The sequence below is a fragment of the Telmatherina bonti genome, assembly GCF_933228915.1.
Source record: "Telmatherina bonti genome assembly, chromosome: 18".
In the NCBI taxonomy this organism is placed as follows: Eukaryota; Metazoa; Chordata; class Actinopteri; order Atheriniformes; family Telmatherinidae; genus Telmatherina; species Telmatherina bonti.
The window spans coordinates 22,575,281-22,593,814 of record NC_136616.1 but is presented as its reverse complement, the minus strand read 5'-3'; the positions used below and the strand labels follow the sequence as shown (position 1 = coordinate 22,593,814).

The 18,534-nt window shown below is 38.2% G+C and overlaps 1 protein-coding gene across 1 annotated transcript in view; it reads left to right on the top strand.

Moving 5' to 3' along the window:
* LOC306769368 (phospholipid-transporting ATPase ABCA1) overlaps positions 1-18,534 on the top strand; it is a gene marked incomplete at both ends in the record, with an annotated part of 181,952 nt that overhangs the window by 115,364 nt on the left and 48,054 nt on the right. The window contains 5 exons of the mRNA XM_079257951.1: positions 978-1,052; positions 3,415-3,584; positions 12,420-12,597; positions 13,758-13,873; positions 15,554-15,698. Of these exons, the coding sequence (XP_079114077.1) occupies positions 978-1,052; positions 3,415-3,584; positions 12,420-12,597; positions 13,758-13,873; positions 15,554-15,698 (684 nt within the window). The remainder of the gene's footprint in view (positions 1-977; positions 1,053-3,414; positions 3,585-12,419; positions 12,598-13,757; positions 13,874-15,553; positions 15,699-18,534) is intronic.

Genomic DNA, 18,534 nt, shown 5'->3' with positions numbered 1-18,534 from the left:
ATTAAAAATAAAAGCACGACTTGGAATGATTTTTGTGTTATGACCTGTGGCGCTGCAGCCATCGTTTTGTCATCCATTTCTCTCCATTTGTCCCTCTTTCAGCGCAGACAGGAACCCGCACCTGAGCACGCTCCTGCATTCTTCTGATGTCTTTTTTCATTTCTCTCTTCTTATACATTCCACCTCCCACCTTTCTCGCAAATGTCGCCCGCACTTTACCTCCACAGACCTCACCTCACTCCACGCCACCTCTACTTCCTCTCTCCTTTTCCCCTCTCCCGTGCTTTCTGATGAAGGTGGAGTCCAACAGGAGGTCCATTTGCATTTATATCGCAGATGTAATGTGCTCAGCACTCTTATGGCTAGGCTGAACAGCATGGTATCAACATGACACTTTCCGAAATCGCATGCCTGTCATCTCAAACCCTCATCCCAAGGCTCATTTCACATGATGCATGAGTGAAGCAAAGCAGCTTTTAATGCATCCTGTCCGTTCTTCCATCTTTTCACCATTTCCATTTCCTCACCTCGCCACAAAATGTAACAGACTCCCTAAAAGTGTTTTCCTTGCTGTTATTTCCATTTCTATTCTTACATGAATACTTCCTTTTTATCAGGTTTAGTAAGAGCTGATGGACACATTTGGACATTATTGTTAATTCTAATACTGTTTCTCGCCTCTCATATGAAAAAGCAGGAAGTAATTAAAATCATAACAGACAAGTAAAGGGTAGAAAGAGAAAAAAAATGAAAAAAAAACTAAACATACACAGGATTGTTTTTTTCTTTTTTTCCCCTAAAGTCTGTGGAAAATAAGGGGCTCAGCTCTCCCAAATACTCTCCAGAAGTCTTAATTCTTGTCTCCCTCTGCTTCATGTTTTGCATTTCAAAGAACAGTGTTGGTTTTCCAAGTGTATCCAATTAAATCTCCAACTCAGGATTTTTTTTTCTCTCTCCTTACCCCCCATTTTTATTAGGATAATGTGACTGATCAGACTTTCAAGAGGGCCGAGACACTACTGAAGAATCTTGGAACAAGGGACAACGTCAAGGTACTGCTTTAATTGTCGGGTCCTGTAACATCAAATCAAACGGTATGTAAGTGGGTTGATGGAGGAGATTAAATTGGTCTGGTCTAGTTGGGATTTTGCGGAGAACTTTGGTGATTTAGGGAAATGGGGCTTAGAGGTGGTGAAGCACGGATGTAAATCCTTTCTACTCTTTTTATTTGTGCCATTACCCAGTCATGGATTGTGATGCTGCAACTTCTGGCTGAACGTTTTTGCACCTCCATACGTTTAGGAAAGCATAGCAGTCACATTGTATTTATGGTTCTTATGTAATAATTCAAAGAGCAGCGGCATGAAGTTAATGCACCATGCAAATATCACTTCATCAATAACACTTGGTTTTTTTAAGAGCTGCTTTTATTTTCTTCACCAAAACACTGATGCTCAGAGAAGAAGGAATCAAATCGTTAACACTGCATGGCAAACTAACATAAGTTAATGCTCTGCTGATATCTCAACATTGGATGTTACTCTCTGAAGGGTATGCATCTAAAACCAAACATTATCTCTCTTTTTTAGATAAAGCAAGACAGAGATGCACACATGCACATGTATGTGTTGTGTTTACGTGTGCGCTTGCATGTTTGTTTTTCTTTTTTTTTTAATGGTGCGGTATAGTCTAAGGCTGCTACTTAGACACCATTCACTCTTAATTACCGCAGCACCATCAGTGGGGAGTCCTCTTTTACCCCAGTCTTCTTTCATCTATTCTTTTTCTTCTGCACCCCAGCAACAACTGAGTCAGAAAAAAATCACTTACATAAAAAGGAATGTGTTAAAAATGCTTTTACTGCACAGCTCGCATGCTATGCCACATCAGAATTTAAATACATGACGAGCCGTTATTTCCTATTAATCAAAAGTAAAGCTTGTGGGCTCTCTATGGAGGACCAAAACTGCCTACATTGAAAATAAATACAGAAATTAAAAAATGACAATTGCCTAGATTGTTGAGATGAAATTTTTTTTAATTGTTCCACAAACATTCGCCCAAGGTCTCAGCTAATATGGCCTTTGGAGGAACTTTCCCAAACCATTGTTTCCTTTTCTTCTCTCTTTGGCTTCTCATCGCTGAGCAGCATTATCCACACACCATAACCTGTAATTGCTTTGTCCAATGAAGGTAAGTGAATAAAGTGATTTTTTGTTTTGTTTTGTTTCACAAAAGATTACAAACACAACTCAGCACAACACCTGTGAAGACAACGAAGCTAGCTTGTGATTCACAGCTTCTAAGATGCATTTAGGAGCGATTGCACTGCTATCATGGAGAACTTGTCAGCATTAGATCCTGCTGAAAAGCTAATACTTAAATCTGCTCTGAACATACCTGTCAAGTATCCTTTTTTGGCTAGGAAGCTCCTGTTTTTTACATGTCTTTACCGCACCTTCCCGGATTGGTATTTTCCTGAAAATTTTCTGGATTATGATAAGGGAAGAAAATAAGGTGACACAAGTAGACAAATTCCCCGCCCCTGAGAAGAATTAATATGCGGCAATCATAAAACCCCATATAATGAAACACTAGCCCCCACCGCAGCTGATGATCAATCTGAAGAGACCGAAATCTCACTTTCTCCTTCCTCTGGTGGTTGCCAGACAATTTCCCACATTTTAAAACCCAGAACTTGACAGATATGGTTATGGTTTGTGAAATCTTTATTCCAAATATAATAAAGTTTAATTTTACTTAGATTTATTTTGGTACCCAGAACAAATAAAATCAGGTCCTGCAAATAAACTTTGTTTGTAAACCAAAATGTTCAAACTTTACAGTTTTTCTGGGTTGTTTTTTTTTTTTTTTTTTTTTTTTTTTAGTATAAAGAAATAGTAAAAGAACTGATAATTAAAATGACAAAAAAAAAAAGCCTTTTTTAATTATAGCATTGTTAACATAGTTAACTCTTCTTTAAGAAAAAAAAAAAAAAGTTATATTCTCTCTGTCACCTTCAGTTGTGGAGTAATTACATCCCCCTCTTTAATCTGTTAAAATGATGAGGTTTTGTGATTACTGATGCCCATACAGCATCTAGTTGTAGCAACCCAGTGGCTAAAACCAGTTTCAAAGCTCTGATCATTTGATGGTTAAATACCTTTCAGCATAATTTTCTTGACAATAAAATGCAACTTAACTTCTGATTACTGATTAACAAAGTCAGTAAATTTATTGCTCTCTAAGTAAGTCAACATAATGTTTTGGGTTTTTTTTCCCCAAGTGTGCACATTTCAGTGTTGTTGCAACCAAATTGATGTTATATGGCATTGCTAGATGAAGTTGGCCTTTGCTAAAAGACAACAGATCTAAAGGAGCTTATGTTCTTGGTGCTAATCTCTTCCTTTACAGGTGTGGTTCTATAACCAGGCATGGCATGGCCTGGTGTCCTTTCTTGGTGTGGCCAACAATGGAATCCTGAGAGGAAATCTGCCGGTGGGCCAGGATCCACGCAAATATGGCATCTCAGTTTCTAATCATCCCCTCAACCTCACCAAGGAACAACTTTCCTTTGCGGCCATGTAAGTCAAAAGAAATGATTATGTTGCTTTTGTTTCTAATTTATTTATTCATTTATTTATTCAAGCCTAGTGGGGGTTTAGGGTTTTATTGTTTCTAAATACTCAGCTGACTATAAGATGTAAGCTACGTTTTTACTTGCTGAAAAAGCAGGTAACTATGATTTGATGACAGATAACAACTCAGAAAACCAGTGGAGACTCATTTTAGAGTACATTCACTTCACTTCAGATAACAAATTTGCTTGTTTTGCTTGGGAAGGGTTGGGAAGGGTCAGGGTTGTACAGAGAATATCTGTGCTACCAAACTGTGACATGGATCAAGCAAATGAACTCTGGTCCATCTAAGGACATATGTCTCAGCTTTCCTCAAGCGAATCAAACGCAGGAAGTTAACTACAGTATCAGGCATTGTGAGTACAGTGCAGAGCATTGTGGGTAAAAGTTTGTAAAAGTTCTAACAGCAAAAGGGTCACTGCAAAACTGGGAGAATTTCATCTAAGTCGGTTTTCCTTCCTAAGTGGTGGAAAAGGAAGTTACCCTACAATTGGTGAGCGAGTTTCCTTGTTTGTTTGTCTTCTTTAGTGACTCTCGATGCTGCGATGGTCATGAGGGGATACATTATTAAAATGGGATTTTTTTATTTGAAGAGCAGTGTGAAACCAAACCTACAACTAAACCATGTCCCCAAGTGTACAGAGTCTAGGGGACTATCGGGTTTGAATGCAACCTTAATGATGCATGTGAACACAGGTATTAAAGACACACTACAGAACTTTTGCCATTGTACCCGTCATGCACCCCCTGTTGGCAGCTAATTTGGCATCCATCTCGCATCCTACCTGGCCCGTTAGCTCTCTCCTGTCAGCAAAAGACGAACTTACGATTACTCTTTTTTCGTCCCTTTCTCTTTTAATCTTCTTGCGTTTCTTTGCCTAATCAGAGACGTTGCATGTTCAAAACACAACCAGTTCCTTATTTTACCGCAAAGCAAAACCTCATGTTGCATCCCAGATGTAAAAAATTGTATGGTGCAGTTTCTGAGCCTCAGGACGCTCCAGAAAGGTACATGATAGATTTCACTGTGTCTTCGAACAAGTTTAGGATGCAACGTTTTCGGATCAAAAAAGTACCATAATGCATCTTTAAGTTGTCAAATTTTACCCAAAACACATGATGAAGATCTGAACAACCTTTGTGCCTTACATCAACAAAAAAAACATCCAGACTACAATCCACCCCTAAACTTCTTTCAGCTGAGAGAAGCTCTTGCCATTAAAAGCAATGTAATGGAGCCATAAAGTGTAAATGGTAAAGAGTTCACTGTGTGATGAAAAGGGTTATGTCACGTCTGCAGTTAGGTGTCAAAAATGTCAAAATCAGAAATATGCTTGTGAAATATGGAAGATTATGGTGGCCATCAGGTGAAAAAATACAGCTGTTAATGATCAGCACTTATGTAGAACCCTTTTAGCCTGACTCTGTTTTACAAAGTAATGAATATGTTTCTCATTTATTCATTCATTAAAATGCACTCACATCAGTGACAGCTTAACTGGCAACCTGCCACATGGAGCAATTTGGGGTTCAATGCCTTTGCCTGAGGAAACTTCTTCGCATTGATAACAAATGATTGAACACCAGCCTTCTGATCATTGGACTAAAAGAAACAAGATGGGCTGTAGATCAGGAGAAAGAGAAGTTGTCTTGCAACTGAAAAGTAGTGAGTTCTAGTCCAGGCTTCTACTGACTATGTGCCAAAGTGTCCTTGGGCAAGACTTTGAACCTGAAGTTGCCCCCCAATGTGCCTATTGGGCTATGAGTGTGTATGTAAGTCGCTTTGGATAAAAGGGTCTGCTAAATGACTGTAGAATAGAATGTAAAAGCACAATCATAGATACTCAGCAGGCTTTTGCTACATCTTATGGACTTTTAAAAACTCAATGAGTTATTAACACATTCCAATTATGTGGCAAAACAGAAAATGTAGCATTTCATAGTGTCAAACCGACAAAAAACAGCCAATTTCAACAAAACAAAGTTTTCCAATACATTTGTGTTTTTTTCCTGTTTTTCTCTGTATTTTTATTCTTTTTTTTGTTTTAATGTTTTCAGTTTCTGTATTTGATGTAACCAAAGAACCTCAAGCGATAAGTATTTAAAACTAACCAACACAGAGAGGAAGATGTATAGCTAAGAAACAATAAGATACAACACATAGGACACACTGATAAATAATCTGTTTCAATATGCACGGATTCAGAGCCCCATGCGATTTCCTCACAGGAAAGACCCATTTTTTTTCTCCTTACGCCTTTTCCCCAAGTAGTTGTCGCTGAGGGAGATTTACGACGCGCTAAATCATAATATATTGGCTCCTACAATATGGACCAAATACTAAACAGATCTCTCCGTGTTGTGTATTGTTTTGTTGCTTGTTTTGTGACCATAACCACTGGTTTTGAGCAGTGATGTCTTTTTCGTCATTATCAATTGTTGGTATTTAACGCTTTCAGTGTTTTCAATCTTGTATGAAAACCAATAAATGTAATCCAAAGTGGGTAGACATACCCTTGTGCAGCAAATGATAAACAGTGCAATGATCACAACTCCTCACATCATACATCCCACTCAGTGGCCTTTCTTGGTCATTTTACTCCATGCAACCCTACTGCACTCAGTCTGGTATTTATGTAGTGAAGGAGGGCTGAAGACAGCCATGAGTTACAGAGGAAGACTGCACCAGGGCTGGGGATAATTACAATGCCTTGCCTACCGTAGATTCAGGATGATTCGCTTTTCCTCTCCACCTCTCGGTGCAGAGTGTCACACAATTTAAGAGCTCTGATTTCCAGATTAGATTGGACATTCCTTCATGTTGAATAAGTGTGTGACTCGCAGGGAGAAAGGGGGAAGGAGAGCATCGGTAAGCAACCGACTAAGCGCAATGTTAGGTTATATGGTTGGGCTCGTAATGTCTGACCCTGAAAATCTTATCAACAAACTCCTCTTTTACCTGTTCAGAAGCCAACGTTGTGTATAAAGTTTGTTTGTTTGAATATTTGGTTTTTTTCTGGCACGACAAATTACGATTAAAAAAAAAAGTACTTATTAAGGGCTGCTACCTTTAAGCGCCAAAGCCTAGTTAGATTGAAGAAAATGATTACTTGTAACTTGTAATTTAATAACACATCAAATATGGACAGACTGGAACCTACATGTTCAAAAACTATCTAATTATGATTGTTGTTATTTTATTAGTTATTTTTGTTTTTTAAATATTGAAAATCTTACATACTCCACCTTTAAAGGTTTTAGTGTGTTTTTATGCTGCTTCTGCCATCATACAAAAAGCTGAATACCCCTAACCTTTCATGAGTAGTGCATATGCATGTAATTGCAGTGTCCATTGATTCAACATGGGGGTATATTGTAGGTCTTAAGGCAAACATAGGAAGACAATCATTAGATGAACAGTGAGAAATTCTGCTCGATTAAATTTTACATATAAAATTGATGGTGTGCTTTTATTGCCTTTTTTTGTTTGTCCATCATGACAGACGGGGGATGAATTCTGAGATTCGTGTTAATGCACCAGAAGACAAATTAGGTTCCATCGCTGTGTGATTGTCAGCATGTTGCGAAGCAGAGCACACATTCTTCTTACATCTGTGGTGCTTTTGTTTACAACAGATTGTGAAAATACTGATTTTTTTTTTTAAGGCAAAGATACATGAAGAGCCAAAATTATGAAAACCATTTTTTTTTACTCAAAATGACACATTAACATCTTTTTATTTCAACATAACGAGGATCAATGTCTCCATACAGTATAATTGTTATATTTGTTTGTAATTGTTGTCGTTACTACAAACAACTGTTTATTTTATCTAGAGCCATAACAACAAAATGTCTTTCTTTGTCAAGAATAACATCTCCATACCTTGACTTGCTCTCATTGACTCTTACCAACTGCAACAATTACCAATTAAATTAGGGACCAACCACACATGTTCAAACTCACCATTATCATCTTATAATCTTACGACTACAAAGCTCGTTATCCTGTGATTATCAGTTACAGTAGTTGGGTATCTCTTAAGAAGGCCAATTTGTCAAGATGATACAAAATGAACTCATTACATTAAATAGAGCTTTGTGATCTGAGATAACTGAATTAAAGCAACAGCTGGAATGGTTGCTCCTGCTTCTACACAAAAACGCCTCTTTAACAAATCAAAGGGTTTTGTAAGGTAATCCTTTTAACCTACACTTCTTACAGGCTGCACTCTGAAATGATAAGAAAAAATATGACAAAAACTAGATAATACTAAGGGATTGGTGATTTACTTTACTTAAGGCTATTGGTATCTCCATGCAGGCTCCTATGTTACTTACTACCTGGGGTTTAGAAGTGCAACAGATAAAAAAAAAGAAGAGAGCGTGATTCCTGGTCCCTGCCCTCAATCATAATCAAACAACTGTCCAAAGATCAATTATATATAGATATATTATATGTGACCAAGCCTGTAAAGCAAAAATGGACGGGTGAACCGAAGCCAAAACAACAAACAAAATCAACTCACTTAGCCCTATGCTAACTTAGCCCTACAGGAAAATAAACAAAACACATTTATTAACTGTAAATCCCAACACCACATAAACAGGAGAAAACACCAAAAAGAAAAATGGCATTTCACCCCTACAGTTTATGGTTAATGAGAGATAATCTACTTAGAAAAGACAGAAGTAATAATAATAAAAAAAAAAAAAAAAAACCAGACTGCTTACAACTGGTCGATCAACAGTTTAAACCACACAAACACAATAATCAGAAATTTGAGGACCAGGAGGCTGATCAATGCTGCAACCAGAACACAGGAACAGCGCGACTCTTCAAAGCTGCAGATGCTGGCAGGGGCCAATCCGGAGATATCTGGTGTTGAGTGGGAGCCAATCAGACGATGACACACGATTGCAACAGCTGACCCCACTTGCACCTGTAGATTCAAAGAGGTCATTTAAACAAAAAAAAAAACCAAAAAAAAAACCAGTTGCACTGAAAAGAAAAAAAATATATATACAGCTAAGGTCAAAACATCTTACCTTCACTATTGAAGTCATTGCAAGTCCAATTGTTTTTCTTTGATTTGATTTTCAACAGATGTTTTGGTGTAAGTTCTCATAAATTGACATTTTCACATGGATAACTGTGGAAATGTTTTGTTTTGTTTAATTTGCTTGATGGATTAATTCTATCCAGAATAATGTATTATCTATAACATGCTAAAGGAGTCAGAAGCTGCTCACTGCATCACTTTAGGTTAAACAGCTTGTTAATTTCTGAAACTGCAGTGGTTATTCTATTACTGGTAAAACTTAGTTAAATCCATTGACTTTTTCTTTTTCTTTTCATTTTCCCAATAGAAATGCTTGCTTTTTAATTGCTGCAGAATGTTTACTTGGCAGCTAACAAAAATCTTCCAACCAGTTGGCTGAATTAAATGATTTATATTCAGCTAATTAATACAGTTTCTGTGCATAACACAAAACAACATAATATATAGCTAAGCCACCAATTACCAGAGATTTCCTCCAGCAGCATCAATGCAGATCTTTACACTACTTGCAGAATTCCTTACAATTAGAGATTCAAAGGTTGAATATGAAGCATCAGATTCAAGCGTTATCTCCGACGTTTAGTCCCCGTGCATCGTTGCATTTAGTGCGATGCCCTGCAGCTCTAAGCAATAAAAAATGCCTCAAGAAAAGCAATAGTTTCTGTGCAGCTTTACTCCCACAGCTCATCCCTCTTGTTCTTTCACTATTAGTTAATTAGCAGATTGCTTGTCCTCTTTTCACAGCAATTAACCACCTTCAAGCATTCTGAGTGAGATCATTCATAGCTTTGCCCCCTACATTACCTTCCTACCCGAATGGAGCAAACAGCCCTTGAAACCGGCAGAAATGTGGGTTGGCACCCACTTGCTTTGAATGATTTAATATTTATGTCTTCTAATTGCACCTAGTTGCCGTTGATAAATGCAACTGTGTAGCCGCACAGGGTCGGTTATTTAATATGCTAATGATGCAGCAGGACAGAGGTTGAAGAATGCGGGGGTTAAAGGAACGGAAACCAATTTTACCCAGCGCTAATTGAGAAGACAGACTGAAGGACATTTTCAGAAGTAAGACAGCATAACTGAGGATGTACTATAGCAAAATGAAGGTTGTCAGCCCGGAGGACGATTTAGCATTTATTTATTTCTTGAAGTGTAAATTTCCCAGACATAAAAAAAAAATTGGTCAGGGTTTTAAAACTGTGGTACTCTACTGTACAGGATCGCTCGAAAAATCATAAACATATTCCATTATAACTTAGATTCAAAATCTAGCTATATGTATAAACTGGACTGAAAGAAAATATATAGTCCATTAATGGGCTACATATCCACAAGTGACTAACGTTTCTCAGCATGTGAGTTTAACAAAATCTGACAGCAAAGTTACATTCAGGTATTATTATTCAATGAGAGGAGAATCATTTACGTGTAAGTGCCCTGTTTTATTTAAATGCTAGGATCCGTCAAAGTCTGAGCTTCACAACGGAGTCATGGGATTGTGTGATGGCACCAATCGAGCAGATTTCTTATGACTTCAGAGTTTGGACTAAATCTCTTCACAAATGTCCTCAGACTGTGAAAATTCAAGATTTCTTTTACATTTTTGGCGGGAAGTTGGCCAACAAAGGTTGCTGTCGGAGTGAAGTGTCTTATAAAGGTCTCAAAGAAACCAATGGAAAGGTCTAAATTACATAACACAATGGTTAACTTATTCACAAGTGTCTCTGGTTACCATCTTCACATACTATCTGGTACATTATAAAACCCTTAATCAGTGAAACAAGCATTTAACATCTAATGTAACTAAAAATCAGTCTTATAAAACTGCTTTGTGGGAATGTTTTAAGCTTTTTTGTCATGTCTGCAAATCAACTAAGTCTGAATTCAAGCTGCTTTCTCTGCTCTACAAAGTTGCTTATGTTAACCTGCGGCACTACAAATGCAACTCATTATTGACTGTGACAATTCGCTTTTAATAAGACTCATGCAACAAACATGAATGCCTTGACATTTTAATGAAACCCGAGCAATAAATGAATAATGAGGACAGCTAAAGTATTTCACAGCTACAAGCAACTTACAGCACTTGAAAGAAAAAGGTTACCAGTTAAAGATATATTACAAGGAGAACGTTGCCACAATTCAAAGAGATTCCTGCCGCTTGCCTGCAGTCAAGATCACGCAGACAAGGCGGGAAATTGTTGTAAAAATATGTTGTAGACAGATGAAAAAATGTTATGTTCAGATGTAAAGGCCTTTCGTTCACAGGAACCTTGTCTAAATCTGCATAAATTGGATTTACAATGCCACAGCTTGGACCAGTTTAATTTCATCTGGATGGTTGACTGAAGAATTGATAAGGGAAAAAAAAAAAAAAAATTGCTGTTCGGCTCGGGCATCTGGTCAGGATGCCTCCTGGACCTCCCTGGTGAGGTGTTCCAGGCACGTCCCTCTGGGAGGAGACCCCAGGGAAGACCCAGGACATGCTGGAGGGATTATATCTCTCGGCTGGCCTGGGTACGCCTCGGGATCCCCCCTGCAGAGTTGGCAAATGTGGCTGGGGAGAGGGAAGTCTGGGCTTCCCTGCTTAGGCTGCTGCCCCAGCGACCCGATCCCGGATAAGCGGCAGAAGATGAAGACATTTGCTGTTTTAGCATTATTTTTTTCACAGTGTTGACGTTAATCCAGTTTTTGTGAGTCGAAATAGGAAAAACATTAATCTTGTGCTGTGTTCCCTTTGTGAGCAAAGAGTTACAGTTAAACAATGTTGCACAAGATACTGAAAACTCACTTCTGCTGTTCTTTGGGTCAAATTTATGGATGAATGTTAAGGAATAAAATCGAACAGTTCACAAACTTTTAAGCACCTCTATAACCTAGATGCCAGGAGACTAAAGGGTCTTGCAAGCATATCTGTGGTTTCAGATGGATAGCAGAGCATTATCAGCTCTTTTAGGTAATGTGATGCGTGGCTCATTAGTCACCTTGAATATTTCTGCATCTGTAACAAAACTAATCTGAATGCACCCCAAGACCGCAAAGTGTCAAATGAAACGTCTTTATTGCATCCGGGAAATGGGCCAAATGGTGCTTCGGCATTATTTAAGTGTCATCCGATTTATTTGAGCATGACAACATACAGAGCTGTTTATTTCTCATAGAATCTCACAGTTTTTAATCAGTTAATAGTTCTTTTACAGTGGCAGAATTCAGCATCTACAGCGCTGTGTGAAGTCATCTCACACAGGAGGCAACAGCAAATACAGCTGCATATGGCGATGCTTACTGCTGCATGAAATTGCTAATCTAGTCCTAAAGAAATGCTTTTAAACATAGTGAACAACACATAAAGAGGAAAATTGCAGGTAGTTGATGTTGTGATTTAGATTTCAGTTGACCTAAAATTGCCAAATTTAAAAAAAAAAGAAAAAAAAAAAAAAGAAAAAAAGTTTCTTGCTAAATGTGTGTAATGGAGTTCACGTTAGTGATTTATTTCAAAATTGTTTGTTTTTCTTTATTGTAATTATCTTACAAAGAAAAAAAGCAAAATTACAAAGGCATTCATTAAAAAAACACAAGTACTGACAGATGTCACTCTCTCTCTCAAAGAGTCTGTAATGGTCTTTGCTTCACCGATGTTTTCTGCCTCTTCTTCATGCACACTGTTAACTCTCTTGTCAACTTCTTGTTTTCCGTGCTCTCTCTTTAATCACAGGGCCACAACCTCGACTGACGTGGTCGTGTCCATCTGCGTTATATTTGCCATGTCCTTCATCCCAGCCAGCTTTGTCCTCTTCCTCATCCAAGAGAGGGTGAGCAAAGCCAAACATCTGCAATTTGTCAGCGGAGTCAACCCAACTGTCTACTGGTTGGCTAATTTTGCCTGGGACATGGTAAGTGCCAGCTTTCGCTCTAAATAATTCTTTATTCCTGAGGCCTACTTGGGGATTCTGTCTTGATGACCGGATAAATTAAATCTAGCTATATGCAATAAAAGCATTTGGTAGCTGGTGATCCTTCCGTTTCAGTGTTTTGGCCTCATTTTAAAAGTATGATACAAATGCTCAAGATTTTATTTCCATCTGAAGGTTTTTGTGAAAAGTATCCCTCCAGCGTAATTGATATTGCAGCTTTGACACCGCTGGCTGCTGGGAAAAGCTTCACCTGAGCAACAGTTATTGGTCGAGGCGTAATTATCGACAGCAGCTGCCCCCGCTGGTTATGCTCAACAGGCTTACCACTACTTTCCCCCAGGCATAATAGAAGTAAACATTTCATCAGGCACATTTGGTAAAGGACTGGCAACAGGACACTCATCATTAGGGTGGATAAATGCTGTCTGAGTGGAAGACAAATGCGCCGCCGAAGCAGCCGATCTCAAGATTCTGGCCTGAAGCACACTGCATCATCATGCATACTCATTTAAAAAGAAAAAAAAAACCAAACAAAACAAACAAGGAACTACAATAAAAAGATATTACACTGCCTTGTATTTCAGGAAAGCCTTTTCTTTGAAAAGTAAACACATATTGTGTTCTGATATATTCATGACATTTCACGTTCTCCAACAAAATCTTAATCCAAAGTCAAGTGAATATTATTTTTATTGGTTTAGTTCTTATGGAAAATTACAAATCTGCCAGTGAAAGCTTCTTTTTCCACTTTGTTTAGAGAGTGAATGGATTTCAACAAATACTAAATAAATATTAGACTCTGATGAGAATTTCACCAAGTCATAGCACGCATTTAGTTCAGTGTGTCACTGACTGACTATTTGCTTCAAACAGAGGATAATCTGAAGGGGCTTTTACTCACTGAGTTAATTAGAAAGTTAAAGCTGGATGCATCAAAGTGCTAATTAAAAGTTAGCAACAGATTTTATTATTGCCCCACCTTTTAGTTTGAGGAGAAACAAAAATGGAAAAAACTGTCAAAGCATGGGAATTTTGTAATAAATGTGCACATGACCAACTTCTTAATCATGCACAGGCCTCTACTTATGATGGAGACGGCTGCTTATTTTCTGTTTGCTTGTTTATGATTGTTTTGACAGTGTAACTACATCATCCCCTGCTTGATTGTGATTGTGATCTTCCTCTGCTTCCAACAAAAAGCCTACGTTTCCCCTCCTAACTTGCCTGCCTTGATTTTGCTGCTCATTTTGTACGGGTAAGTCATTTGAAAAAACAATACAGTTCCTCAATACATAGTCATTAATTATGTTCCAAGCTGCTGCAAGTCTGAATTTAGTGGTTTTATTGTTGTTTGCAGCACACAGTTCAATCAGTTCACATGGACTGTAGTATGTTTCTAAAATGCAAAATATCAACTTCCTTAGAAGACAATTACAGTATACATACAACTTCAATTGTTTTGATTATTTTCATTTATTGAACAGCATCAAGATCAACTTTTTTGTCCCCAGAGGGGAATCTGTCATGGGTCAAACCATTTTAAATGGTTCTTGCTTACATCTGTCTCACACAAACAACATCTGAAAGAAGTAAGATATAGGAAGATGCTGTTAGCTAGACTTCACACCAAGTATAAAACTGCCAATCCGCAACTTTTTGTGCATGCTACAATGTGAAAAAAGGCCTTAAAATGGATGTTTCTTCCTCCAAATTGTTAGAAAGCCATAGTTTCAAGGTTGCTTAGATACAAATCTTCTGATTTCAAAACCACTCGTTCACTAAAATGCTTGAATATTGAATATAACAAGAGGTGAAAACAACCTATTGTGCGTTTTTTTGGGTTTTTTGGGGGGGTTAAGACTGTCCGTTTAATTCAATCATCAAGAAATGCATATTAGCTCATGGAACAATAGCAATTGCATCTTTTAATTATGGACCGAGCCCAGTGAGCTACTCATTCTTTTGACTGGCCTTGCTGGATGTCTTGATGTCCATTAAGGAGGTCAGTTGAATCATTTTGGACATTTTAGCCAGAAGAACATCAACATTAATCAAACAATTGACAGAAACTAATTACCAACGATAGTCTAGGCATGAAATATGTAAGTGCTTGTTTGACATAATTATACCCAAGGCAATGCTTTTTTGCACTATCTCAAACAGCACATTCATTTAACTTGGTTGGCATTAATGTAAGTGGTTACTGTGCCTCGTGGTGATCAGATCAATTTGGAAAGTGAACGTTCCATCAAAACCCATTATTGAAAATATTTGTTTAAGCTATCGTTATTTCATAATCAATATTCTCCTGGTATAATATTTGACTTTTTCACATAACTTTATCTTTTGTATAGAATGAATTGATCTGGAAAGCGGCTATGTGTTAAACCAGTTTATTTAAAAGGGTTGTATGTGTCTTACACTAGATGGAGCTGGTAAATGAGAAGAATGCATTTTAAAGAAAGAGAGAAACGTCATGATATTCTTGAAATTGCATGCAAAAGGGATATTTCAGTAAAAGGTTGGGGCTAGAGACCCACCATGACACCATTATACCGCCTCACTCCTTCCACTAAACTTGATCTACTGACTGCCAAGTGTGGGCGGCTTTTCTTTTTCTTTTTTTTTCTTTTTTTTTTTTTTTTTACTTTAGTGCTTTTATGGGTCACTTACTTAAAATGCAAATGATCAGAAGAGGCTGGCGGTATCATGAAATAGCACAGCCGACCTGGTAATCTACATTCATCAACTAAAGATAGCTCACATCAACTGATAATTTGATATTTACCACTACTATTACCTCTGATGATTATCTTAACGAATATGGGGCACAGTGGAGTTCACCTCTGCCATTTTAACTTGTGGAGTTTTGGTTAAATTAGAGGATCACCAGCTCAGTATTACCTTCTCAGTTGGTGTGTTTTTCTCCCATTAGATGGGCCATCACTCCCTTGATGTACCCTGCCTCCTTCATCTTCAGCGTACCCAGCACGGCTTACGTGGTGCTGACCTGCATCAACCTCTTCATTGGCATTAACGGCAGCGTGGCCACTTTTGTCATGGAGCTCTTTGACGATGATGTGAGTGACAGCCTGAGCCAAACACAAACATGCACTCTGAGTCATTGCATCTCTCCTTTATATGACTGTTTGACACATTTATCTAGATGCATGAGGTACGATATGATTCAAAGTTCCTTTCTAAAAATAAATCAAATAATTCAAGATGAAAATGAAATTTAGCTACAAACTAGTCTCATTAGTCTTCAAATGTTTTTCTACTTGCCTTAAGAGCTGCCCAGATGTGTCATCACCCCAGAATGCAATAGGCAAGTAAACTAATGGTGACCTCTGTTGGTCAAAAGCATGGTAAACAAATGATTTCTGAAGTATTTTGGAGTTTTTATGTTTCACTGATAATAACATATATAAGCCAACAGTGTGAGTGAGTCCCCTTTAAGATGTAGTTAAAGAAAAACACCTTTTCGTGTCCCCAAACTGTTAAAATCGTTGCTTGTGTTGACTGTATCAGCACTAAAGCACATTAATATTGATCATCCGGTGTGTTTTGCAGTTATGGTGCAAGCAATCAGTGATGCCCATATTCTGTTGTAACCACTAAATCTAAAAAGGTGGGACATGTCTGAGATTATTTATATCAAAAGAAGACCATTTAAGCCAAGATTTTCCTCGCTGGATGAAACTGATAGAATCATCATAGTATATAAAGGCACATAATGCATGTGAAACTTGAGATAGTATTTAAACTAAAAAGCAAGTGATGCTTGTAAGAAAAATGATGCTTGTACCACAGGAAAAACACAAGATAAACTTGCAGAGGAAGCAAAGTATGCATAAATACATAAAATTGCAAATTTCAATTTCTGTTTCACTTTTCTGCAATTCCTTGGATTTTTCCGGATCAAACAAATGCCTCTAACTACAGACCTGGTAACCCTTTCCCTGCAGCAGTTTCCTATTTTACAATCGCAGCACTCACACAGAGTAGCCAGATTTCAGAACGCGACTTACAAATGCAGCACATTTCATTCCATATAGGAGCACAAAATGCTTTACATGATGACAATTACACAAGTCGTTTCAACACCATTTCAAAAAGTCTTCACATACCCAAAATGGCACTAGACTGACTTAAAAGCACACACTTAATCATTAACAATATTTCACGCACTCATACCCGTAAAGCACACAAGGCCCTTTTGGCCAGAGTCGGTCTCATATCCCTGATATATAGCTCGACGCTGCTGTGAGTACCGTATTTTTCGCGCCTTATGCCTCATTTTTGCACAAATCGGCACTGCGCCTTTTAACCTGGTGTGCGTTATGTGTGTGCTGAACCCCAAAATCTGTAAAAATGTTGCGCGATTTTACTAAGTCCTCTGCTTGATTGACGGTAAGACCATTTCCCACCGTCATAGGTGCGTAATATGAGGAGAAAATGAAAGACTTACTGCTGCTACTGCGAAAAATCAAGTAAAGCAAATGAATTCTGAGTTTGCCATCATCACAGTAGGACTAACAAAAGAACTACAACTGCTAGACATTGGTGTAAACAGCAAGTTTAAAAATTGAGTTGCGAGCGTCATGGGAGCGATGAGGTATCTGTCTAGTCTGGAAGCCACATTGACCCATGACCACATGAATGCCACCTCAGGAAACCCCTACATCGTGGGCAGCTGGGTCCCATACCATGACCATTAGGCTGTATTTCCCCACCAACCAACCAGATAAGGGTTATTGCTGCAGCAGCGATACTGCAAATTGAGCAGACACAGCCTTCATCACAGCAGATCCCAATGAGGAAAACAATGGAAAACACTTGGATTTAACTCAAGTCAAAATAAAAACAAAGCTCAAATACCTAAAACTGGCTCGAATGAAACTAAATCAACCAGCTTGGGCACAGTCTTACATCCCACTGATTTACGTAAGCACTGAAATGCACTGTTTGGCACTGAAACCCTGGAGCTCGTCATTTTCCACAACTGTGTCGCATACCTTCCACTGGAAAATTAGATTAAGCACACGCTTTGATGGCAAAGTCATTTATGATTACACTGTGAAAATTCTACTTAGCAATGGTCGGAGAAGCATAAGGATCCAAATGCGTTGACCCGGCCTTTAAACTGGTCAGAGCGGCTTGATGGAGGGCAAGGTCGATGCAATGCTAAACAAATGAATGTTACGTTTTACCATCAGCACCAACTCTTAGGCTCCAGTAGCCACATACACATTTACCATACTGTATGATGAAGCTGTAACAATCGACTTGAACCGTAGATAAATGCTTGACGATGCTGAAGCAAAGTCTCCCTTCACGCATGCGGGAGAAGCGGGTACCCACCTGGCATAACTTTAAATACAGTTCTTTTAATCTCTCAAGGATTTTTCAAAGAACTTATTTTCCCTGTTCACTTTAATGTTTAATCATTGGCTGAGAATTGGGTCTTCAGAGAAGTCTCCTCATCCATCTTTCAGCAAGCATTCATTTTTACTGCAAGCTGCTTCAGTCTCAGAGGACTCAAAAGACAAAGACAACAAAAAAAACGAATTAAATAAGAAATGGAGAACGTGGCATGGAGAGGAAGAGGGAGACGACGCCAAATGTCAGTCATTGCACTTTTGATTACAATTTAAATTGAAACTTCATGAAAAAATTAGGTCACTTCCAAGTTGCCAGTTTGTGTGTCGGGACTCCTAAAAGCACGACGAAGGGGGAAGTTACAGTATCTGCCTTTTTTTTTTTTCCTTCTTTGTCTGTTTTGATTTGTAGACTTAATAGCTATCCACAGTTTTTCTTTCCGTTTTCTTTTTTCCCCGTTTGTTTCCTTTCCACTTTGGATTTTCTAGCTTTTGTGCTGATCAGTCGTTCCATGTAAACAGAAACAACAACACA